The sequence below is a fragment of the Anas platyrhynchos genome, chromosome 1 (assembly GCF_047663525.1).
Source record: "Anas platyrhynchos isolate ZD024472 breed Pekin duck chromosome 1, IASCAAS_PekinDuck_T2T, whole genome shotgun sequence".
NCBI lineage: Eukaryota > Metazoa > Chordata > Aves > Anseriformes > Anatidae > Anas > Anas platyrhynchos.
Window position 1 is genome coordinate 96,311,685 of NC_092587.1, and position 25,074 is coordinate 96,336,758.

General features: G+C 38.5%; 1 protein-coding gene across 3 annotated transcripts in view; it reads right to left on the reverse strand.

Moving 5' to 3' along the window:
- GABRR3 (gamma-aminobutyric acid type A receptor subunit rho3) overlaps positions 1-24,670 on the reverse strand; it is a 34,321-nt gene extending 9,651 nt beyond the window's left edge. For 2 of the 3 annotated variants that reach the window (XM_072025194.1, XM_038183887.2), the window contains exons 1-4: positions 20,479-24,670; positions 13,221-13,333; positions 3,718-3,785; positions 1,976-2,199 (exon numbers count right to left, since the gene is read on the reverse strand). In XM_072025194.1, the coding sequence (XP_071881295.1) occupies positions 1,976-2,199; positions 3,718-3,785; positions 13,221-13,333; positions 20,479-20,606 (533 nt within the window). In that variant the 5' untranslated portion in view covers positions 20,607-24,670. The remainder of the gene's footprint in view (positions 1-1,975; positions 2,200-3,717; positions 3,786-13,220; positions 13,334-20,478) is intronic. The other variant, XM_072025190.1, reaches the window with a different exon arrangement.
- Positions 24,671-25,074: the final 404 nt, after the last annotated feature.

Here is a 25,074-nt window from a genome sequence, read left to right on the forward strand (position 1 = left end):
TCCTTTCTTGTCAGAGCTTGTATATAATTTGATGTTTTACTTTGGGATTTACTTTTTCCCCAAACTGAATCCTACATGGACTTTATTGATATTGAATATGCTGGATATAGAGGTGATCTTTGGAAACTTGTGATCAGTAATCACATTGTCACTAAGCTTTTACAAATGTAAGATTTTACAGGGTTGAAATGAGATGGTAAGACTGATACGTCTTTAAAAAGATGCATAAGACCTCTAACTATGGATGTCATTTCTATCTTTTAAATACTGACTACAGGATCAGGGGAACAGCAAGAAAATGTGGAAAAAAATGGACTATTTTAGCACCAAATCTGGATTTTTATTCAATTTTGCTTCATTAAAGTCCTGGATGCTGGGTACTGAAGAAAAACTGTGGAATATTCAGATTTCTTGCACATAAGGATTTGGAATATAATCTACCCACTGCATGTAAATCTGGCAATACAAAAAGAAGGTTTAATGAGCATCCGATTCTTTAGGAACATATAGATTAACAGCACTCAGGCTGTATGACCTTAATCATTTCAAAACCTTGGTTCACCAGCCCTTAGGTCACGCCCTTCCCTGCCTCTTAGCTTGTTAAGACGTGACAGAGAAAGGAAGGATGAGAAGAGGACCTGCTCTTCGTGTTTATGCACACGTCAAAATCCAGAGGTTTAGCAGGAACTTTGGGGTTTTGCTCTTCACTGGCATAGGAAGGTGAGACTGCATGCAGGCTCACCTGTCAGAGCAAGGAGGAGTCACCCAGTACCCACCAACAAGCAATGCAGGGCTAGGGAAAGGTAACTCTGGAAGCAGAGAGAAGAGGGCAAGAGGTAAAAGTAGGGCACCAGCTTGCAGATGGTATGTAGGACGCAGGGCAGAGGCTCCCATCTCCCCTCACATTGAGAGCTACTGCTGTAAGCCTTGGTGCATTTCCTCTGATCCTTCTCTCTCATGAAGCACAGAATTGAATATAAAAATAAAATGCATAGTTTACCTCATGGTTTCTTGCTGGTCAGTGTGATTCTTGAAAATAAAAGCCTAACACTATTTCAACGTGGTGTACAGCAGTTGCTGTGAGGGTTTCTGCATGCTGTATGAGAGGGTAGATGAATTAATTTACTTGTTAGAACAATTATTACATGACCAAAAACTCAAGTGCTTGCATAAATCTTCCAGCTCTCCAGATTAGATGAAATATCACATCTGTGCACAGGGCTAATTAGTAACAAAGTAGAGAGTGGTGATTCCTGCAATGCACAGGCTCCAGGGCCTCTGCCCAAGGGGGAAAATTCTTCCATTAAAACTGTTTCTGCTGCATCATCCAAATCTGCTTGATAAAGAAAAGCAATATTGTGTAGGTAGAAGGAAGGCGTGTTTAATGACATTGCTATTCCAGTTATGGAACTGCTGTTTTGCTTTCCAGTTCTTTGTAGTTACACAGTGTGCCTGTTGAACACTGCTGGCATCAGCACTGATGATCTGCAGCTCTCTGTGCCTACCTGCAGCTCTGATTTATATCAGTGCAATGTTTACAGGTATCCCAGGGTGAAAATAGCCGAGATAATTTTAAAAGACTCAGGGGAAAAAATGTTCTGTGCTAATAATTTTGGGCTTTACTGCACTCAACAGTAAAACTACTCCAATATTGCTAAAACCACTGGCAATGAACTAACACTTGAAAAACTTCAGTGGTATTCACAACAGATGGAAAAAATGCCATCATTCTGTGATGGGGAACAATATGTGAATGACAGATGTTATCTTTATGTTATCGATCCTAAATTTATTTTCCCACTGGTACACTGCAAATTTCCATTTGTCAGTTGTTCCCAGTATCTGACACCAGAGTATTAATGCCAGTTCAGCATCAGAATCGTAACTGCAAGTATTTCCAGTAGTTTTTCATTATACAGATTATTGCTCCACAATTGCATCATGTATTTTCTTATAAAAATGGTATTGTTCTTACCGTAGACTGAAGAGTACATTGCCATCAGGGTATACTCGGAGCATGACATTTTCCACAGTTGTATCATGGATGAAAGATCTTTTGGAGTGTACAAAAAATACATCAGGTACCCAGATCTTCTTTATCAGTCTTCCATCAAAAGTCATGCTTTTGTTTTTGGTACTACGAAATGAAAGTCTCTCGTCCTTCCAGTAATGTCTGAGATACAAAGTCATTGTGAAGTCCTTTGTTTAATTAAAAATAAAAGAAGACAATACATGTTTTATTCATGCACAATAGAAAACAGTACAAAGTAATCAACTCATGTAAAGGATCAGTTTCTGCTATAAGCATCATGTGGAGGATCCTCCATGAGAGGAATCAAATGCCACTCAGTGAGATTAAATTTATATTGGAGCTACCTCTGAGATACCTGCTGTTTGCCTGGTCCCTGGTGTCTGAGTCTGGGGTTCATTCATATGTCATTTATACTCAGATAAAACTCTTACAGAACTCAGTGGTCTACTGGATTAGATCACCAACAAAGTGAAAAAGAAACTCTACAACCAACCTAAGGTGAATGGAGAGGGTTTTCCTGTGGAAATTTTCACAAGTTATTGCCACAACAGACTATAGTCCCTTTACAATTCCTTTATAGTTCCTTCAGGTCAGTTTGTAAAATCCATTCATCTGTACATTTTGTACAAAGGTTAGTCAGTGGTTTTAGATTAGTAAATTTTTTGAATGAAATGATTATTATAGAAACACTATGGTGAATTTCATAAGAGTAAACAATTTTACAAGAATTGCAATCTTTTAAATATGAAATATTGTTAAAGATATCATCTTACATAGAATAACATGGCTATATAACATGACATATAACAAATACAGTTGTGGAAAGAGATGGAGAGGAATCTGGAAATCCAGTCTGAGCTTCTGCACAGACTATCTGCTCTGGGCTCACCTATCTAGCTTTTGCATTACTCATCTTGGTAAAAAAATTACTTCTGAAAATAATACTGGGAAGATAAATAAGCTTTCTTATTTAATCTGATTTTATGCCTGCATGAAACCCACTGATTTGGGTAGGTTTGCACAGCAATGCAGGGGTTCATACTGACAGAACCCACAGCAAGCTCACCGCTCATGGCTACAGCTGCACTTGGTGTGAAAAGATACCACAAATGAGATCTCTTTGCCAAGTTAATGTGCCCTGCTACTCTAGGACTGAGCAACTTGGCACCAACATCTGAGTTGCACTATTAGTGACAATTTTGGCTAAGGAATGAGCAGCCTGCATTCCACTGCTACATGTCCTTGATTGTAGTGAGGGTGTCTCCTTCCTAAGACCATTCCTGGAGCTGATTTTTATATTTCCATTTGTTATGACCACAGCTCCATCATGTCAGAAATTATGAGGAATATTCAGACCTGAGACAGGTCTAAAAGACATTAAACCTCATCTTCAAAAGTGCAGAGCACTAAGAGCTTACATGGAAGCCCACGGGACTTACTGAATGGTTGACATTTTCAAATCAGAGTGCTCTCTGCTCTGTTCTGTTCCTCTGGCTTGGGGAGAAATTCAATGTGTGCTCGTACATAACACTAATTTAAATGAGGGTGACTTGCATGCTTTAAGGCAAGGCTGTGCTAAGCGTTTTCTTCCTTTAACTGTATTGTTCTATATCATCCATCTGGATGCTTCTGGGACCTTGAGTTTTGGCTGAAATTCTTTATTTCAGTTTTACTAACCAACTTACCATGTCAACTTCAGATATGCTGTCAATGCTTTCTACCTGCACATCAATGCCCACAGGTATTGGCGACCCTTCAAAGTAACAGAATGAAAGTGTGATGAACATAACTCCGTATTTTTAAAGGGAAGACTGCATATAAACAACATGCAGAGTACACTCCATACCATCATTTGCTATGGTCTGTCCACCATAGTACACTGAATGAGAAAGCCCATGGCAATACAGTAAAACCCAGTGCTAAAGAGTTGTAGAAATAAATACAAATCTTAAGTGATTTCTGCCAGACTAGTTGTTGGTGGCATTGCACTTTAGATAGCAGTTTCAGCTTCCTTGCAGTACCAAAGCCAATTAACTGCTTGGTGTACTATTTAGAACTGTCACAGGGAGAAGCTGAGTAAATATATCACCTACCTCAGTGACGGCAAAGCTTACTTATCACTCCCAACTCTTATTAAAAAATATTATGCCTCCTAATTATCTTCAGTTGCTTAACTATTTAAATTTTAGCACACAAGTTTGTGAAAATGTATTTCTTGCTCACTACCTTATAAGGGAAAAGCTGTACGCACACTAAGTATGTGCCACGATGGAGTGTTGTGTGTGCATTGTATAATAATTTATAAATATAATAAATAAGAATTTATTTTCAAGTACAATACACATCAAACAGCACTTGGTGGATTTTTTCTAAATACTACCCCACTATTTCATGCCACTGAAAAAGGCTGTAAGTTTCTGACACAATTTGCTCTGAATGAACATATCATAAAACCATATTTGCATTTTTGTAATAAAGTGATTAAAATCATTTAGAATTACAGCAAAATATAAAATTATTTCTAGTCTCCTCAGTACAAAATATTTAGAATTAAAAACCTAGGTCTATACTGCTTATGTACCTGTGTAATTTTCAGCAAGCAAGTCATTCCACTTAAGTAATTGACTAAGTGTTTCCTTATGGAAGAGGGAGAGGACAGAGATTTGTGCATACACACACACACTGAAGAATATTCTCCATTTGGAATTATTTATTGTACTTCTTTTTTAATCCATTTATTTATTGTACTTGGAATTCCAATTACATTTGTAAAAAATAGGCATTTAAAATACTTTAAGGGTAAACTTTTAAAATAATGCAATACAAAACGTGGGTACAAAGAATTCTGAACAGCAGGAGATAGCATTCTTTAACTCATCTTTCTCTCTTTCTTGCACTTTCCTTACATTAGAGTAAAATAGTCCAGAAATATCAGCCTCCTGACAACCAGCCACAATACTGTGTCTCTTTTTGGAATTATCCTTAAAATAGCAGCCCTCGAGGATTACACAGCTGCCTCCAGTTCTTACCACCGGAGATCTTGAACTATTTTAAAGGTATTTTAAAATCTGGCTCTGTAATCTCTAGATTTGACTTGTATGTTTTAATGGAGGTTTTGACCCTACATAGAACAGATGAGGATGTGCACAGGAAAACAAGGTAAACCACGACCAGAGTTAGCAGGGGATACAAAAGCATGTCTCTGCACTCACAAGAGCTGTGCTGCATGGCTCAGAAATCATCTCTGCCACTGAGAGGAATGTGTGGCTCAGTCCATCAGCCAGAGGATCAAAGCTCAAAACAAAATTCAGTCAATTAGTGTGTTAGTAAAACTCTAGAGAGCACTTGGGAAAATACTGCTTCTTTTGGAGACTAAAGGCAGCAGGAGACATCTACCTGAGAGGCTGATGCACAAGAGTATCAACATATATATCCAACCAGGGTCCTTCACACAAACTGGTAAAAATATTTTATGCCTCTCCTAAACCAGGTTTGACCAGTTCTCATCTCTATTTTGTCCATGCAGCCCCAACCACACTACATTAATAGTTTCCTTATGCTAAATACTGACTTGTATTGAGTATGGCTACAAAAATGCCAGCTTGTAGTTGGAGCGCTCATCCTTTCAGTATTCCACTGAGATCTAAACTATGGTGCAAGCTAAAGACAGGTTTAGTCTAAGTGGAAGTCATAGCAGGATTTATACATAATGTGAACATCATTCACAAGTGGTGTTTGCGCATCATGTGAATGCAAACACTGCAGAAAGATAAGGTGTTGTTTATCAAGCTCCACATTTGCATGGTGAAAGAGGAAAAGCTCACGTTGCAGAGCTGATACCTGAGTTGGCTGTGAGCCAGCTGGGGTATGTCAGGGATCAGGCTGGCTGTAGAAGCACAGTGCTCCAGCCTAGGAGCATAGTCACTACTAAAGCTCACTAGTATGCCAACAGCATGAAATATGGCCTCATTGCTCTTGGGTCCCTTTAAAGTCCATTCAGCGTAACAGGTACTTTCTGGACTTCTAATTTGGATGTGGTAGCTTGGCCTTAGAAATGCCAGTTGTTTCCCAAGGAAGTTTGGAGGGACTGACTAGCAGAGGAACTGCATGTTATCTAAGCCTACTCACCAATAAGCTTCAACTTCTTGATATTGTAAGTTTCTCCAAACTCTTACCCTGGCACTGTGGCAGCTGCAAGTGGCAGGACATACTGGAAGTGCTCATATCTGAGCATACATTTGATCTTAACAGTTATTACTAAAATTTGAGGTTGATATGCATGACTGGAATGTTTCTGTCAGTGGGTTTAGTCCTATTTGAGTAGAATTACATGGATGAAGGGGGAGGAGAGGGGAGCTACTCTCCACATTAAAAAAAAAAAAAAAAAAAAAAAAAAGGCTTTTACCAGTTTCTGAGTCAGGTACATGTCTAAAGCAAATAAAGTTAACTGTCTTCCTTCAGCGTTCTTCAAGCAGGCAGGGAGCAACCCACAAATCATACCACAAAACAGGATGACTGGCTTTCTAAGTAAACACATACCATGTGTAGCAAGGAAAAGTATTTTTCTGGATGACAGATCTTCAAAGTGTGGTAGTCCTAACACTTTCTTGGGCTTTGCAAAAACTGTAGACAGTTTCCTGGCCCAAACAATCACTACTCAAATGTGGACACAATTTCAGTCAATAATTCACCTTATCCGGGCAGATACAAAGAAATTGGTCTTAGAACTAGAAACCAGTCGCAGCTTAAGTACAGATGATTATGTTGGTTACACCTGCACAAGCTTAAGTGCCCGTTACACATAAATACACAGAGGTACTTCACTCTTGGAAAGGACAGCTTGCACTAAGCTGGGAACTGTTATAAAACCAAATCAGTGAGAACAGTGAAAAACATAAAAGAGATCAAAAGCTATGGCCAGGAGAATTACAGTGGGTGTTTCTAGAGTGAATTAAATAAATAGGTAACAGTTGCAATGAAATTTGTTCCTGATGAGGTAGAAATGTTAGAACTGTAAAACATAATCCTTAGAAAGAGATTCCTGTTCTCTGTATGAGAAATAGCCAAAGAGTGTACTCATACCGATTAAGGAGAAAACACTGTTGAGTTTAGCATTCACCACAGACAATTATTAAACCATGTCCCCTGAACCCAGCTCTGACCTTATATTGACAGGTCATAGCAGCTACAAATATTTTCATCCCATTCTGCCCCTACTTCAGATGATAAGGCCACTAAACATTACATATACATGCAGTTCTGTTCTCTTCAGAGTACTGTTCATTTTTCCAACCTGAAGCATTTTTATATTTCTGCCACTAACACTGCCACCCCCCAAAAAAACTTATTGGCCATACTCTGGTCCAGGTCTTCTTAGCTTTGTAGTTTTCTTGGAACATTTCTTTCTGGGATTTAAAAAAACAATTCCACTAGAAACAGTAATAATGATCTATTGTGAACAGGTTGCTGAAAACTGAAAATTGTCTATCCCTTGGGCTTATTATACTGTTTTGTTTTTTTTTTTAAGAAAGAGCATTTCAATAAGCATCCTAAAACGGCCAGAAAATGAGTCATTTTTCTACTCCTATGTCTGTGCCACAGCTTTCTCTTTAATGTACTGAGATTTTCAATCTCTGGCTGACCATCAGGCAATGACATCAAATTCACTTTGAAAAAAAGTAACCAGAGAAAAGCTGTGTTTTTTATTTCCCAGCTCGACAAAACTGGAGATGGCAGAGAGGATTTTGTTATTAAATTGAGCAGCTTCAGTTGCTGCTGGAGCACTGCTACAAATCATTATTTTAGAGGGATTAGTGATTTTCACAATGGAGGTTCCACAGATTTTCAAGATAATTACTCCTCAGGAGAAAAAATAGAATTGTTTTCAGAGGGGTTTATCTTCACACAAGCCATTGCTATTCTCATTTATTTTAAAGGTTTAAGCATAGCAAAAGAATTCCTTGATGAGCATGGAATTTTTTAATAAATAGCAAGAAAGACAAAGTCTATAGTATCCTTTTTAAAAGAGCTATTACATTAAAAAAAAATATATATCTAGCATTCTAGGATCAATTTCTACAGTAATAATAACTAGCTTAATGAATTACATACATTGTTGTTTGTTTGTTTGTTTGTAGTAGCAGTCAAACCTTTAAACACACTGCTGATTGCACCTGCAATTTCCTAAGATATTGAATTTAGAAAGATCAGTCACTGATTTTTCACAGTTAGCTTCGTAACAGGGTATGCTGAGAAAAAAAAAGCTATGTCTACAGAAGGCTGCCAGTAAGACAGAGAGAGACTGGGGGAGGATTAAGATCTATACAGATGCTTTTTTCTAAAAAAGGCTTGTGGGCTTGTAGAGGAAGAGAACCAAAGAGACAGAAATGCAAACAAGCCGCAGGTGAGTTAAGCTGGGTGGATGTATTTACTTTCCCCTGGCAATGAGTAAAACAGGAGCATTACTGGCAATAGAATTTTCTTCTTGTTACTCTTTTGTTTCTTTCTGATTTACATGGGAAACGAAGGGGGACTGGTATCAGCCATAGCCAGCTCTTGGAATAGAAGAACTAGCAATGTACAAAAACACATCCAGGAGAAGTTGCCTATCAGAGCTCTTGCAAATTACCAAAATATTTCCCTCCTGTTTTGGACCCCAGCTATTCCTTCCAGTAACACATGGGAGAAAGTTATTCCATTTTTGTCAGTCACTCTCCTCCACAAGAGTGAGATGTTTCTGAACTTTCAAGAAATGGGGAGGAGTTACTGTGATTTCTGATCCTCTGACAATCTGGAATAAAGACTATGCTTAATTGTAGATTGGGATGAAAATTCTCTAGAAAGACTGCTAAGGTTTGATCAGCTAAATTGTACTAAATTATTTTCCATCTTTCTAATATGCACAACCTTTTACAGGTTGACAAAGCAGAAATATCCAATTCTAAAATTTCTTTAACTCACCCACCAGTAGCATAGGGCCTGACAGGTCATTAAGATACAATGGAAAAGAAAAATAAAGCTGTTATACTTCAATATATACGTGTATATTCGTATATGTATATATACACATAGAGAGAACTACTTTTATGTAGTGACAGTTAATATGTGGTTCTATAATCTCTAGATTGCAAAATAGTTCAGAGAGCTTGTGAAAGAGTTTTAGGAAAACCAAAGGACAGAGGAGTAAAGGAATGATGATTTTTAAAATGACAATGCTGATTTTTAGCTCATGGAGACAGAACTCAAGAAACCAAGAGCTCAAAAGGACTTCTGCTAATACACTGAAATAAGAATGTTAGGAAAATAACATTATATAGAGAAATAGATGCATAAATATAGTAGAAAATAAAGTAATTTTAAAAGGTTTCTAAGTGTGACTCACGCTAACACCTCCCTCAATGCATAAGGTTTTGGCTCTCAAGACAGCCTGCATGGTGCTCCTCAGATGTGAGCTGCTAGAAATCTCAGCACAATGTCTGATACTGGCCTGTGCTCATCTTTTCTCACTGAGTTTAAAATATGGAGATGATCATTCAGAGTTGTGTTGTCAACATAATTTAATTTCTTGTTTTTTCTCTAGTCCAGACTTGAGCTATCTTCTCACAGATTATCAGTTCACCAGGCTACTGAAAAATCAGCTGAGGTACTTTAGGCCATAGCCATACAAAGATATATATAAGTCATGAAAAGATCTGACTTTGAGTCTCCTGACAGTTATTTGTTTCCTTTGGTAGGACTTACACAAACAGTCCTTACCACAACTGATGACCAGTACTATACCATTGCTGGTGGAATTTCTCAAGCCTTCACTATGCTCATCTACAGGAAACTTTAGTGCTCTTTCTTCTCCTTGGTCTGCAGGAGGTCAGTCTGCTTGGGTCCATCTACCAGCGACTTTCAAACAGAAGAGGACCATGACAAAACAAACAACCCAAGAGCCTGGCTTAGGGAGTAAATGCAGTGTAACAACGTAAGTTTTCATTTTTTTATCTTAAATAATATTTGTATGTACTGAATAGGTTTGCTTCACAGCCTCACTGTGTAAGGAGCTGCAGACACAGGAGCATTTCTATAGCAAAAATGTAGAAACAGCTTGCTAGCAGCTTGCTGATTTTGCTTCATGCTGACACAGTATACTTCTCAGACTTAGATCTCTAATCTGTTAATAAACAGACAATGTCAGGACTAAGTTTTAAAATCAGCAGAGAGTCAACTTATGCTTGTGCAGCTAGAATGTCATTGCAATCAACAGAACAAAGACAAATTACACTCAAATAAATAAAAGCAGAACTGTGGCCATTTGGTCAAAAAATGACCTTTCATCTCCAAAAAGCAATGATATATTTTCAGGAGAATGCAATCAGCCATGTGAGCAAGGTCACAATTATTTCCAGTGACACTGCAGCCAGAAGCATCAGTGTTCAACAGCTCTACATTCATTTCCCCCAAATCTTTTCCTGTGCAGATGTTTGCTCAGTTTACAAACCAAATTCAGCATGTGTTTTCTCTGTCTTTCCTTTTTATTTAATTATAAATACTAAAATCTCTGGGTCCTATTATCTTCCTCATTCACTTTGCATGTGTGGGTCTAAATGAAATTAACAAGCTAGATTTAGATTTGTGAGTTCCCTGAACTGAGGAATCTCCAGCAGGTTAAAAACAGCATAGATTTTCCAGCTGCTTCTTTCCTCAAACTGGTGCAAAGGATGATTGACCTTCTCAGGGAAAGGGGCACAGTAGAAATTAACAAAATCTGTCATTACAGCTCAATGACACACCAAGGAAATCCCAATGAGATATAGAGGGAAAAAAATTGTCCCTCTTTGAAAGGTAAAGAATAATTTTAAAATACTTGTTTTTCACTCAGCTCTTTTGACCTGTTTTGTTTTCTTTCTTTTCTCCCATCAGTATCATAAAATCATGCATTGTGCTGAGCTAAATAAATCATGCACTGTGACACGTTGCAGATCCAAGCCCTCAAAGAATCACAGTACTGAGATGCTATTTTATGTTTGATAAAAACAAACCCCAAACCTCATCTGTTTAAATACATAAAGCCACAGTATTGTAAGTCTTAATGCAGTTCAGAGCCATGCTATGGCTGTGGGTACAGTGTGAAGAAGGGGAAAGTAAGCAAAGTCCTTGTTCCCTAGCTGCGCCAGCCCCAGAGCATAAGCTGTACTGAACATGCTGTGAGCCTTGCTGATAGCAGTGCCCACCTTGTGAGAAGGGTATATGTGACTCCTTCCAGTCAGTGCCTGGGCAGCAGGGATATCTCTAATTTCATCTTCTGTAGCTGTTTTCTTCTATTGCACACTTATTTGTAGTGTCTTTTAGACAAACACGTACTCTGCTGTCAGACAATAATTCTGGGTATGTTATTCAGATTCATGTTTCAGATGGTTTTGTCCTTTGATGAGGTTACATTTTTGTGATAGCTCTCTGTCATGCCTTATTAACCTGTCTCTTCTGAAAAACAAGCCATTCTTTACTGCTGTAACATTATTGAAATCAATGGTAAGACAGGAATAATGCAGTGTAAAATTAGGATCAATACTCATTTCCCCAAGACTTTTCATTGTGTGCTGTAAAAATGTTAATGGATCCATGTTATAGTCTTAAAGAGATTGACACATAAATATTCCATTTATTAAGAGAGTCCTGAAAATGTGAATGTGTGTGAACTACTGGACATGACTTTTAAAAGTGCCACCTATGCCACTACAGCACGTGGATAATACAAGAGCAGCAAAGCTGATGCACAGTTCTGCTGAAAGCTATTTCTGGAAGACGGGAGCGCAGCTGAAATCGTACCCATGGCAATGTGATTATTAGAAGGCCCGTGCAATGAAGTCAGTGGAAAAACCACAGCTGGCTTCAATGGGAATTGAAAGGGCTCTATGACTAGTCATCTGAAAATAAAAGGACAAGGGGAAAAAGCCTGGTACAGATTTTCTGGGTGCAGAAAAATCCTCACTGCCTGTGGAAAATTACAGCTGCCAGATCACAGGGTATATTCTGAAAGCTGCTTTTATGTGCATCAGAAGTATTGCTTTCTGTGATGACCCAGTGATAAAGTACATCCTGAACTGTTGCTTCTTTCATGGAAATGCTGCTTCCTTTCTGAGATGATACTCTCAAAAGTTTAAATTCCTTGTGTGACAAAGCAGGTAATAACAGGAAGATGTCCAGAGTGACAGATATTAGGTTAGACAGGTTTTAGGCAAAATGCAATCCTAACTTTTGCTGCCAAGATACAGACATAACTCAACTACTGTTAAAAGTCAGGAAAGATTTTTGCTCCCTGACAAGCCAAAATTTCTAGAGTAATGAGAAATTCCTTCACATTCAACCAGTGCATCCAGAGAGGCTTTTCTTACTTCAGGTTTCTCCCTCCTGGCATGCTTGCCAAGGCCCAGCACCTGGTGTCAATAAGAACAGCTCCACAGGCTTCATCTAGCCTCCTAGATTTATGCCTTTTCACACAGCTGATAATTGCTCCTCATATATTTTATTTTGGCTTCATAATCCAGGGCAGGTGGGTCTATTTCTATGAATCATGAACGCTGAACTGGTGATGCAAAGACACAGTCAAAGCTTAAGAGTAGGGCAGCTTTCTAACTTTACCTTCTATGAAGGAGAGCCAAAATCAAATCTAAACTGGGAACATCCCATTGATTGGGATGTTATCCACATGCAATTTAGTTAAATGAAGAAATAATCATCATAGTGCCCAACAACACAGAAACTACGTGGTAATAAACTGAAGGCCTGTGGTTAGCTATTAAATTTTGTACAGAGCAAACAGATTTAGGAATTCATAGGTCATTTCAATCTCTCAAAACAAATCTGATGACTAAGTCATTTGCTAATTGCTACTAGACTATGCAGTTTCCAGGGATACCTTAATCACTGTGCTCAAAGAATAGTATTCTAATAATATTGCTTTTTTTAATTAGTTCTGAGCAGGAGACAGTTTGAATGGTTTCTCCTATTGATATGCTAAATACAAAAAAGTGTCTCACCTTCAATTATTTCTAGTTTTTTCTTTGGTTTCTGGAGTGCAAAAGAGGTGAGCTGCAATTAAAGCTGTTGTTCAATTTTAAATGACATTGCCGGACAGAGTTTACGTAACTTTCAGATAGAGAATGAAGAGCTAACCAGCACAGCACTGGCACCTGCTGCTTACCTCCAAATCCAGGTCTCAGTGCAAAGTCATGGTCCTCTATGCGAAGAAGCTGCTCAGATTTAAGTGGCCGTACTTTGGTGCTGTCAAGTTTCCTCATTTTAATTTCTCGTTTGCTGTGTTAAAAAAAAAAAAAAAAAAAAAAGTAAGAAACTTCATTTTTATTCCTGCCTGACAGAAGGCTAAATGAAGCAGGGACTCAAAAATCCTGGACAGTTGAATCTACAGTAATAAGGGAAACAACTGTGTTAATAAAGTTGGGGAGATACATATTGGAAAAGGTGGATAAATCAGGTATGAGGGCACCCAGGTTCATGAGGAACACCTTTTACATATAAGAAATCCCCTCAGAGACTTTTTCTATCATTATATGAGAAATAATAGCCAAATGAAAAAAAAAAAAAAAAAAGGTATTGTTCACATAACTTCTTTCAACACAGACTTGGAAATAACACCACGAATCCGCATTTTTAAACCACTTTATACATTATCCATATTACAAAGACAATTACACTTTTTGTCATAAATCTTTTTCTTCTTTCCCTAAGACCTCAAATGAATCAATAATTTTTCTGAGGGACTCTGAAACTGACAGTCCTAGGTCCAGGAACTTGGTGTTTGAGATCCTCTCAAACATCCATCAGTTGTGGCCAAGTTATATGCTAACTTGTAATTTCCCATTTGTTTGTTGCTCATTAGCTCACCCCTTGTTTGCTGCTCAGACACGCAGTATTTCTTTGCATCATAGATGTCCCGTCTCTGTGTTTTTTTTCTCATGTCACACATAACCAAGTTGCTGGGTAGCACAGAGGAAACACAGATTAATCTTTCTGTTTGGATGCTCTTAGTAGGATGCCATGAATTCTTTTTTTCTTTTTAATGACTGCTGTTAACTCTCTTCCCTTTGCAGAACGTACTGCACCACATCCCAAATTCCATGAGGAATTTTACTACCTGAGAAGGGCATTTATGTGCTGGGCCTGCATCTAAAATGAACTGCAGCTGCCCATCACAGTGTGGCCTCCTTTTTTATTTTTCCGGTACACAGAAAGTACGCCACAGACAGCAGGGTGGTCTTATCCTGAAGTATTTGGGTTATACCACAGACAAGATCTGGCAGCTGAGAGACACAGACTTTTGAAAGAATCTGTTATCTTGCTTCTGCTCTGATGCTTCCTTCAGTCTCCACTCCTTGTATGACCTGCTCTAAGTGGCTGGCTCCAAGTAATAGCAGAACTAGCCAAACCTCAGCTGGAGCATTGAGTCTAGTTTTGAGCTTCCATTTTATAAAAGGTGTGGGAGGATCCCAAGGAACCAGTGCTGTTTAATTTGGAGAAAGAAGACTGAGGGAACATATCACAATCTTCTGAACACATAATGAGCTTTTACAGGGCCTCTTGTTCCATATCCACTTCCAGACAGGATGGGTAATGGCAACAGGGGAGACGTACCTCCTGGTGAGAACAGTGAACAGATTGCCTGGGGAGGTTTTGAGACTCCTTTCACTTGTGCTACACAAAAATTGGTTAGACAGCTATCTGTAGGAATGTCTTAAACACACCTACTTTGCCACAGGCAAGGGAATCTCCCTAGAGATCATTTTTTTCATGCCCTCTGTGATTCACTGAGACTTTGCAGCCAGTGACTGTAATTGTTGCTTTAGACTGAATGATCACAATTTGTTCTAAAGATTTGCCCTGTAGCCAAGCACTGAGTAGGCGGAGGTATGAGATACCTTAGGATAAGGAGCAGCTGTATTTACTTGGGCTCCCCCTCCCCCTTTTTAATTAATGAAGGTCAAGGAATTACAATGCTGTTTCACAGGGATGCTGCAGTGTCACCAGCTGTTTGGCTATTCAGAACCGTTAGGCTTGACCAAGTTCAGCTACCTGCGTATTCTTGAACGTCTCCAGCAGCGTTGCCTGAACCAAATTATCCGGGCAAACATCCATCAAGCATTTCAAAGAAAGACTTCAGTTCCCTTGGAACAAAATTATGTGGATGCTAAAATGAAACCTCACACTTCAGAGAATTAAAAAAGCTGTAATCAAGCCTGTCTGTGTCAGAGCAGCACAGGCAGTAGAAACAAACACCTGCAGTACTCCACAATAGGCATGCGGGGAAATTCTGCTGCTTGGGAACTGGTATAGGAGGAAAAGATGAATTATGTTCAGAAAGCCATGGCACAGCTAATACAGTTTGGAAGCACTAGGTTATTTGTTATCAAACGTGCCGAGAAAGATACCTGTCTGAGGCTCTGATGATTTCACTGGAAGAAGCAAGCTAAAGCTATGCTACATTTATTATAACTTCTTACTGGTAATAACTGGGTGACTGAGGAAAATGTTCCCTAGTAATATCAAGAAGTAAAATATAAGCAACCAGGGCAGGAGATTTCTTCTTAATAAGCCTCTGAAAAGAGATGCTATGGGATTTTGATATTCTTTCTGTGTTCCTGTATGAGGACAAAATAAACACAAATGCTGCCTACATGAAAATCATCTTTTGTGCCCACTTAGTTGAATAGCATCTTCAACCTGATGTTGTATATACAAATGGTGGAGTAAGTGTAATTATTTCTAGCTGCTATCAGAAGTAGTTGTTCATAACAAGGCAAGATCTTGCAGGAGTCAGAAGAGAAAGTACAGTACAGAATGTACTTTCATTACAAATGTGTGCCATCTTTTCTTCAACACCTTCCTTTGGCAGATTTTTTTTTTTTTTTAATTGAAAAGGAAAAAAAGCTTACATGCAGAAGTATGTGCTCATGGTACTTGGAATTAATTTCATGGACACTGGAAACATTGCACATGTAAAGGTACCAAAAATTTTAAAAATGCCATTAAAAATTCTACTTTTTTTTTTTTTTTTTTTTTTTTTTTTTTTTTTTTAATACACTTCTGCTTCACTTCTTTTTCTCCTCACTGCCTGCTTCTCCCACTTAAGGCTAAGAAGTGTTCTCCAGCAAATATTCCTTTAACATCAGCATCTGGACTCCAGATGCTGTTCCTTGGCTAAGAGTTAGAGTGTTAAATTGTCCTCACTGCAGCATTAAAGTTATTTAACTGGTGACTCAAAGGGAATTGCATGCATGTATTTGTTTACTCCCAAGAAATCCCAGACCCATATCTAACTATTGATCAGTACCACAGCATTGTGAAATCATCAGCAGATGTTTTCTTGATTGCTTCTTCCCATGGGGCCAATTCCATTAAAAAGCAGTAGAGACAGAGCTAACCAGTGTAGGTCTCAGAAAAGCTTCTCAAGGTCAGTCAAGACCATAGTAGAGTGGCAGTTGCTAGTGGAACTAGTTTCAGTCCCACAGAAGCACAGCAAAGACCTAGATTATATTTTAATATAATTAAAATGGCACCATGGCCTCTTTATCATGCAGCTTTGGCCAGAGCACCATAATCTAGGAGTCCAAGGGTAGTCATTGATTGTGCACCCTCATTGTATGGCAGACATCAGACTCTGGTGTTTGATAGGAAAAGCCTGCATGCATCTGAGGAAAGAAAATCTCTCTTTACCTGTCTGGGGTAGTAGTAATAAATGGAGATCTGACAGGTGGCTTTGTATTGGCATTGATCTGGGCAATGGCAGAAACAGGCTTGTCAGCCTCAGTGAAGCACATGCTCAAAAAACTACTGCTTCCAGTTATAATAGCTCTTTCCACAGCTGTATTCCAGGCAACATTTTACACTATGCAAATGAAATCGTAGCCTATAAATTCCAAAGGAGGTCATAAAAATCATTTGAAGTGTTTCATATCACATAGGGAAGACACCCCTTCTGGCATTTATATAGGAAATTAGTGGAAGCACTAACTCTTCAGATGAAAAACAAATGAGATACTGTTTGGACGCTTCGCTACCCAGTACTGTTACATGGACTCATGGCTCAATGCCTTGGTGTCTGGAAGAGCTCTCGAACAGCAGCTAGTCACTGCTTACAAAACCAAGGGAACCAATTCAGAATTCTTTAATAACAGATGAATACACGGCAGGTTTTTAAGGACAAACTTAGCTGCTCTTAGCTAGCCTTAATAAGTAACAAGGAGTGAAAGGTGAAAGGTCTGCTTCAGGGAAATTGGATCATTTCTGGCTGAAGCATTTAACCCCATCATGCCAACAGTGGTGTAACATAACCAGTGGCAGGGGAGCAGTGTGGTTAGTATGCCATCTGTTTTTGTTTGTTTGTTTGTTTGTTGTTTTTGTTTTGTTTTGTTTGTTTTTAACTTACCAGGTTACTGAAAGTTTACTCTTCTTCAGGGAGAAATCAGACAAGTTCATGGAAAAGAAATCCACAGAAGGTCACTAAATCTGCAGAAATTACATCAAACTCAGGAAGTTTCTGAGGAAAATATGATGACTGCAGGATGGGGGACTATTAGTGGAAAATACCTTTCATATTCGCCCTGTCCTTGTTCTTCCAGACTTGTGCTTACAGCCACTGTTGGAAACAGGGCACTATCATGCATGGACATTTGGTAAGATCCTTTGTAGCTGTTCTGTTTTAATGCTCTGTGCTGCTCATGAGAAAGTCAAAAGCTTTGAAAAATCTTGAACTCACTTCTCAGGAAGGACAGGTAGGAGTGGCTTTGTTTTCTGTTACACTAATATAGTATCCAAAATACCACACTTCCTTTATTACTGGAGTATGGAAGTAGAGGGGAAAAAAAATCTCATCATATTCAAAAGGAAACTAGGCGAGTTTATGAAAAGAGTACTCTGAAGGACTCTTTTGTGGAAAGAATACCATGAAGGACCCTAAATTTAATGGCTATAAGGTTCTTTCCAGTGCTGTGTCCCTAAGATACTATCAAATCAAAGGTAACCAAAAGGTAGAACTACAGAAATCTCATTCCCAGGAAGGTATCTGGAGTTATACAGCACTGTGATCTCTGAAACTTTTAACACACTTATCAAATTTTGAAATCCAGAAAAAAGTAAGCATCAAAACCGTACAGTTCTCTCTCTCTTTCTGTCTCTCTCTGCATTTCCAAGAGTTCAATAACATCAGCAACATGCACTGTCAAAATGCCTAATATTTGGATAGTCAAATGTTTTGTTCTTTGCTTTAGGAAATGGACCATGAGAATAATCTCTTTCTCATGTACTTTTGGTTAATGCTTTAAAATCTTCTTTACAAGAGAATGCAGACAAATAGCTTTGGAGGGAGAATTGGGTTACTCTATTAAACCAGTGGAACTTGTAGGTTAAGTAACATTTTCACATGGGATTCTTTCTAAAAGGCCACCCATTTAACCAAGGCCATCTGTCAGCTGTGTCCCTAATAACTCTAGGGCTGGCTGAAAGGTTTTTCCCCAGAAAGAAAAAGAGGAAAGTCAGACCCTGTTGCAATGTACTGGAGGATAATGCTGCCTTTAGAAATAAAACCAGAGTGAGAATCAAACAAAGAGAAATTAAACGTATTTGGATCCTTTCCACAGAAAAGCTGATTTGCAGCTGTTGAGCTTTGGGATCTTCTTTGGCTCAGATTCTGCAGTCTTCTTCCCAGTTCCAAATTTTAAATCACAAGGGTCTAGGAAATGAAGCTATGAAAGGCTTTGCCTTGTGTAAAGAAAACTGCTACCCTATTCAGTGTTAGTTGAGAACATGGTGCTGCCATTACTCCTGTTTTCTGTTCTGTTAACACATTTCTTCAGCCTGTCTCTCAGGCCTGGCCTGTGGATCCATTTGTAGGTATTAGTAAAGATCTATGAAAATGTAGAGGATACTGTGCTAATATAGTTACCGTCATCCTGTGGCAAGAGGTCAGCAATGTCCAGCTATTGCAGAACAGGATAAATGCAAATATTAGCATACATTTCCCTTTTACCACTAACAAAAATGTATTAGCTCAGCTAAAACCAGACCTTCTTTACCCCTACAGCACTAAGGAGTTATTTTATTCTGTTTCTCTTTGATTCTTAGCTGCTTCCTGAGACTAGTAAAGACCTTATTTTGACATTAGTTCCAGTTCTGTTTATTTTGTTTTATTATTCCAAATAATCATGCACTAGTATTCACTCTAAAACTATCAGTGTTTGAAAGTTGTCTGCTGAGTAGGCATTCTTTTCATGAGCTTTTGGCTTAGACTGAACTTGATCCTATGACCTTGAGGTGAAACCCAGAAATACTGAGCTATAAAGCATCTCCAGGCACTTCCATTGTGTCACTGGGATATTTTCTCTTGCCTTCTGTTGCTTAACCATGATTTTAACAAGACACGTAAGGACTCAAAGATATGTCACTGCTGGAATATCACATAAAGAGTGATACAGAAGGTAAACAGCTGTATGCCTGCTACAAAGCATGTAACTTTAAAAATAGCTTAACCACATCAGAGGAGTCCAATTATGTTACTTTTCCTCAATAGGTGATTAATTTGAACAAACAATGAGCTCCCCTGCCCATTTTAATAGGGTGTCAAGGACAGGGAAAAGTTTAACCATTGCATCACTTCTCCTTCCTTATAGCGCTACTTATCACACTATTTCCTACCTCCCAACAAAGAGAGATTTTACTTGAACTATGACTGGTAGTCAGTGGTCCGCTTACATGTTATGAGATTGATCTCGAAACACATTCAGAGGCCTCACATGGAAGATGTGAAATTGTATTTGTTGTAAAAAGTACAAACACTTTGCAAAGAAATTTATATGTAAAAAGCTTTGTATCACTATTCCTTTTAAATGAATTACTTGATTAGAAAGACTAAGAACAATTTCCCTTCCAACGTCTAAGAGCACAGGCATATTCCAGAACGGGAGCACATTGTGTCATCACTAAAAATAAAGTACAATTCACCTCATTTAGTGCCATAAAAATGTCTTCTGCATCTTGATAGTGTAGCTACTCTGCTGTTTAGTTAATGGAAGTCACTTTCAAGCATTGGCATCAAATTGGAATGCATTTCTACTTGTTGTAAGGGAAGCGAGGACAAAAATACTCAGTTCATCACAATAGTAGTCTGGTATCACACAATTAAAAAGAGCTGTGTAGGGGTGTGAGTGTGTACATGCCTGTGTATACATGAAGCATACATGAAATCACATTATGAAATGTCTAATTATGAAAAAGCTCTGTCAATTAATAGTTTACCGTTTCTGTTTTGGGAACACCCTCTACATGTATTATGCATAGCATATATTCAGAAACTGGCAAAACAAGACAGTGAACAAACAGGGTGCATCAAAAGGTTGCTGACAGACAGCACCAAGTTTATCAGATGAACACAGAGAGAATATATTGCTTACCTGTTATGTTTTCTTAAGAATGAGAAATGTTGCCGATGATGACGATGGTGATGCTGACTTTGAGAGCTGTGTAGCACTGCTGTTGGCCACAGGCAGGTGAGGAGCAGAAGTTTCATGACCAGGACCATCTCTTCCAAAAGAGAAATGCACCTGATCAGCCAATCCACCTTGCTGACTTTTTATTTTTAGTGCTTTTACTGTTTAGAAACAGCATATCACACAAAGGATGCATGTGAAGCAAGGCATCACTGAAGACAGAAGACATAGGCATCCCAGTTCTGATGTCCTCTCTGAGTTCCCCTCGTATTTTGGCAAATCATTAAAATTCCTTGAGCTCTACATTCCTGTGGCATCTGCTGTCATACCAGAAGCACCCTGCTTTTAGAAATGTAGTAGATAAAGCAAATTTTTTTGCCAGGCTGCAGCCTGATCCATTTCTTCCACTCTTTCAGCATAGGCGCATATTTGAGTTCTCCATCACTCGCTCAGTAACCTCTTCAACATAGCCTGTGCAGGCAAAGTGATGTCAAACATTTAATCCCCCTTAAATCCCACAGAAAACCATACAAAAATCTGCTTTAATGACAAAGGTCTCTAAATTAATCTTTCTTTCTATGTATGTGTGTATCTGCTCAAAATAATTTTCTGTACAGATCAAGCTCTTTCATTAACTGGCTACATTGCATTGTCTTCCCAACCATTAAGATCATTTCTGATTCTGTGATCTGCAGTAGAAAGCATTTTGTCTGTAGATACAGAAAGCGTAATATCATGAAACATGTCCAGCCTACAAATGAAGTTTTGTTTCAATACTCCCCATTAACATTTAGAAATACTGACAATCTTTTTTTTTTTCCCTAAGCTCTGCAGCTATCTATTTAATTTATCCTAAATATACAAGGTATGTGCACATATAATATCTACCACCCCTAATGTTATCTTCATTTCTTTTAGACTGCCCTGCCTGTTCAATGGCAGACTGAATTGCAAAACATTAACAAAATGTTGCTTAAGAGATAATTTAAGACTGCCAGCTTCTCCTGTTAAAAGTGGTAAGATTTCTTTTGGACTTCAAACTGGGCAATATTGGACACATCTTCTTAGATGACACAATCAATTTATCCTTTTAAAACCATCAGCAAGTTCAGTAATTATCAAAATTGACAGCATGTGTTAATTTTTCTTTATCTACAAAATGAGAGAGATGAGATTGAAAGGTAGGGAGATGGAAATCCGCAGCCCCTATCTGACAGAAGTAGAAGTAATTCAGGTCTTCCAGCAGTAGGCTTCTTCTTGAGTCAGACAAACAGAGGGGGAGGGAAAAAACAACAACAAAACAAAATAAAATAATAAATAAAAAAAAACACCCGCCATTCTGTCAACTGAGACTGTTAACACCACAGCGTAAAAGGATAATCATTTTGTGATGTAGACATCTGCCTCCTCAGAAGTGCCTTGGGATTCTCAACTAACTTTATTTGGCCCCAGAAGTAACTATCAGATGCAAATTATTTCCAGGAGGAGATTACTAAATAATTCCTGCAGATTTTTTTCCATTAGGAGTTGAACAGCTATCTTCTTGTGACTGAAAAGAAAAGAAAAAAAAAAATCCTTTCCCAATCAGTATAAAAATGTAACAGTGTTAGATTAGATCAACGGTTTCCAACCCCATTATCCCTCTCACTCTACGTTGTTCATGGTTTAGTCCTTTCCTCTTCACCAGACTCACAGAAGACCATTTGCAGCCTGATCCAGGGTTAGCCAGGTAGTATTTCCAGCAGGTCTTAGTGTATTCCCAGGGTGGAGTTTCTAGAGAAGGTAAATGTTTATTTGGCTATGCCAGAGTATATAAGACGCTTAACAGGTTCCATTAATTCACAGTACAGTTTAGAGGGAAAAGGAAAAATAAATAATAACACTAATAAGAATTTATTCCAGGTAGAGATAATACTTGTTTCTCAGCCAGTTTGGTTAAGCTGTCGTCTCATCCAACCTACATATATCAGAGTATCAGAATACCTGATTAAATCACGATAGAAAAAATACCCAAGAGTCTTTGAGTACTCCTCTACACAGGCACAGGCCCAACAGTAGTGGGAACAATAGCAGATTAGATAATAAGTTAACTACACTGCAGGCTGTGTGGCAAAGGTGTTACTGCAATTCTGCATGTTCAGCTATCTGCACGCTCCTCAGCTCCTCAGTGTTAACTCATTATCAACCATTGTCCTCAACCACAAATAATTAACTACATGTACACACTGTCTTCCCTGCTAATAGTAATCATCCACGTTGTTTCCAGAGACTTTGGGGAAAGCTATATTGTAGAGGTTAACATCACCCTTATCTGAAACTGGTAGCTATTATCCTCACTAAGGAGGATAGAAGGGAAGGAGAGGTTACCCCCCCAGCTCTTTGAAAGGAACCTGAAGCTAGATCACATCCCACTGATGTGTAGATGTGTTGACTTTGTGTGCTGACCTTGAGGAAGTCAAAAGAGTCCATTAAAAATAGGAAAATATTACTTTGTGTAATTACTTTGGCTGGAAAATTGAGTGCTTAGAGCCCCTGCTCTGGGGATAGAGCAAAGACAAATGACTTGGCTTTGCAGAATGACTGCTTGCTCCTGGCTAAGCTGCATACGGATGTCCCTTCCTCCAGAAGGTATATCAGCCAGGAGGGGAGTCTTTAACAGAAAGAGGTAACTGATGTTTTCATTCAGATATCAGCACCCTGCTGTTTGTTATTCCTGGCTGTAGCATGAAGTTGCTACACTAAGCTGTGGTGCTGAAAGAAGTACTCCATAGAGGATTTCCAAAATATGCTCAGTGTTCCTTTCACTGTTCCTGCTTTAGTCAAAAGTAAGGGCTGGATACACTGGCATGTTCCACCACCTTCACATCATTGGTATCATAACACTAAATATTACCTTGAGGAGCCTTGAGCAAGTGCACTGCAAATCTTAGCGCTATTTATCTGTCCTTAGCTATGAATATTCCCAGAAATTAATTCTGTCTAACCCACAGACATGAAGTCCTTGGGAGGGACTCCTGCAGAGGGAAATGGTGAACACTTCCATTAACGGCTGTGTAATATCAGTGAGGGCAACTAGATATCACCCGCAGCAACAGGGTTTCTTCATACTAGAGTTGTTTTCATTTCCTCTGGGCAAGAGAGCATTACACAGAGCAGATTATAACAACATTACAAATTACCATTAAGAAAACAGGTTAATCTCCGATGCATTTATCAGTAATCAATTCTAAAAGGATTATTTTTTGCAGGAGAATAAATACTTTGCTTGTTTCAGACAAGTAATTAACAGCTCCTCGTGTTTTAACACAGTTAAAACCTTGTCTCTTTGCTACCATTATATATTTCTTTAAAGTTATCCCTTCTCTGTAGCCCATGAAATGCTTGCAATGCTTATCTTTCAAGGACAAACCCAGTGTGTGTTTATAGTTCATGAGCTTATTAGAACAGTTTACAAACAACCAAGCAAAAGAAACAAAGGTAAGTACACCATCTAACATCAGAAAATGAGATGCCCCCCTTTAAAAAACAAAATGATACAGAGCTTCAGGTAACTTCAGTTTGGAACTACAGACCCCTCTCCACTGCAGATCACAAAATAGAGCAAATTGACAACAGCTATTATAAAAGCGAGAGCAGAAGAATGCCAGGGACACAGAGACATTTCAGAGGCCTGTATTTTTCAGAAAATCTGCACACATTTTAAGTCTACTTTAAACAATGGGAGCTGAAACACTGCAGCACATTAGTACTAAAAACCTGCAAATTAGCTGCACAAGATGGAGAAGAAATGCGATGTTGAACAAAGGGTGTAGGTTCACCTGGAATGTATTTTTGATTCTCCTGATCAGAGAATGAAACACAAGGAAAAAAGCATGCTTAAGAGTCTTCTGAAAGATGCATGTTTCTAATACATGTTGTATAAATTAGAAAGGATAGAGGGTATCCCATACAACTAGCAAATCATAGAAAACAGGTTAACCAGAGCAGTGGCTGTGAGAGTGTGTATGAAATACTGCAGTGCAAGAATAAGCAACATTTTGCTTTTCTATGGTAACAGGCCCAGCACATAGAGCTTACTGTTTATATTGTGGTCACTTGCAAAAATACAAAAGTCAGAATTAAGGATGTTCTGTCCTGTTTATATCAACACAGATGACGAACCAACTCAATAGAATAAGGTGCCTATTCACATTTCCTAACAAGATGAAGTGAGAGGAAAGCAGAGACTGAGCATTATGAATCCAGCTTACAGAGCCCAAAATGGATGAAGTGCTTTACTTAACCCCTGCAGTGTGACCCAGCTTTTATGATTCTGCTTCATATGAAGTCTCTTAGGAGGGGTGGTAAGTGAACATTCATGACTGTCCCAAGTAGTCTGAGGTAACAAAACAAACTGGACACTTAAGGACTGCAAAGCACTGAAACAGAAACAAAACAAAACAAACAAACAAAAACAGAGAAAAAAATAATGCAAAAGCCAGCAAAATCGACAGCTCAGCTGTGCAAGATATTTGCACAGTGCTTACTCAGATAAACTCCGTGGTTTTACAACCAGTTTAG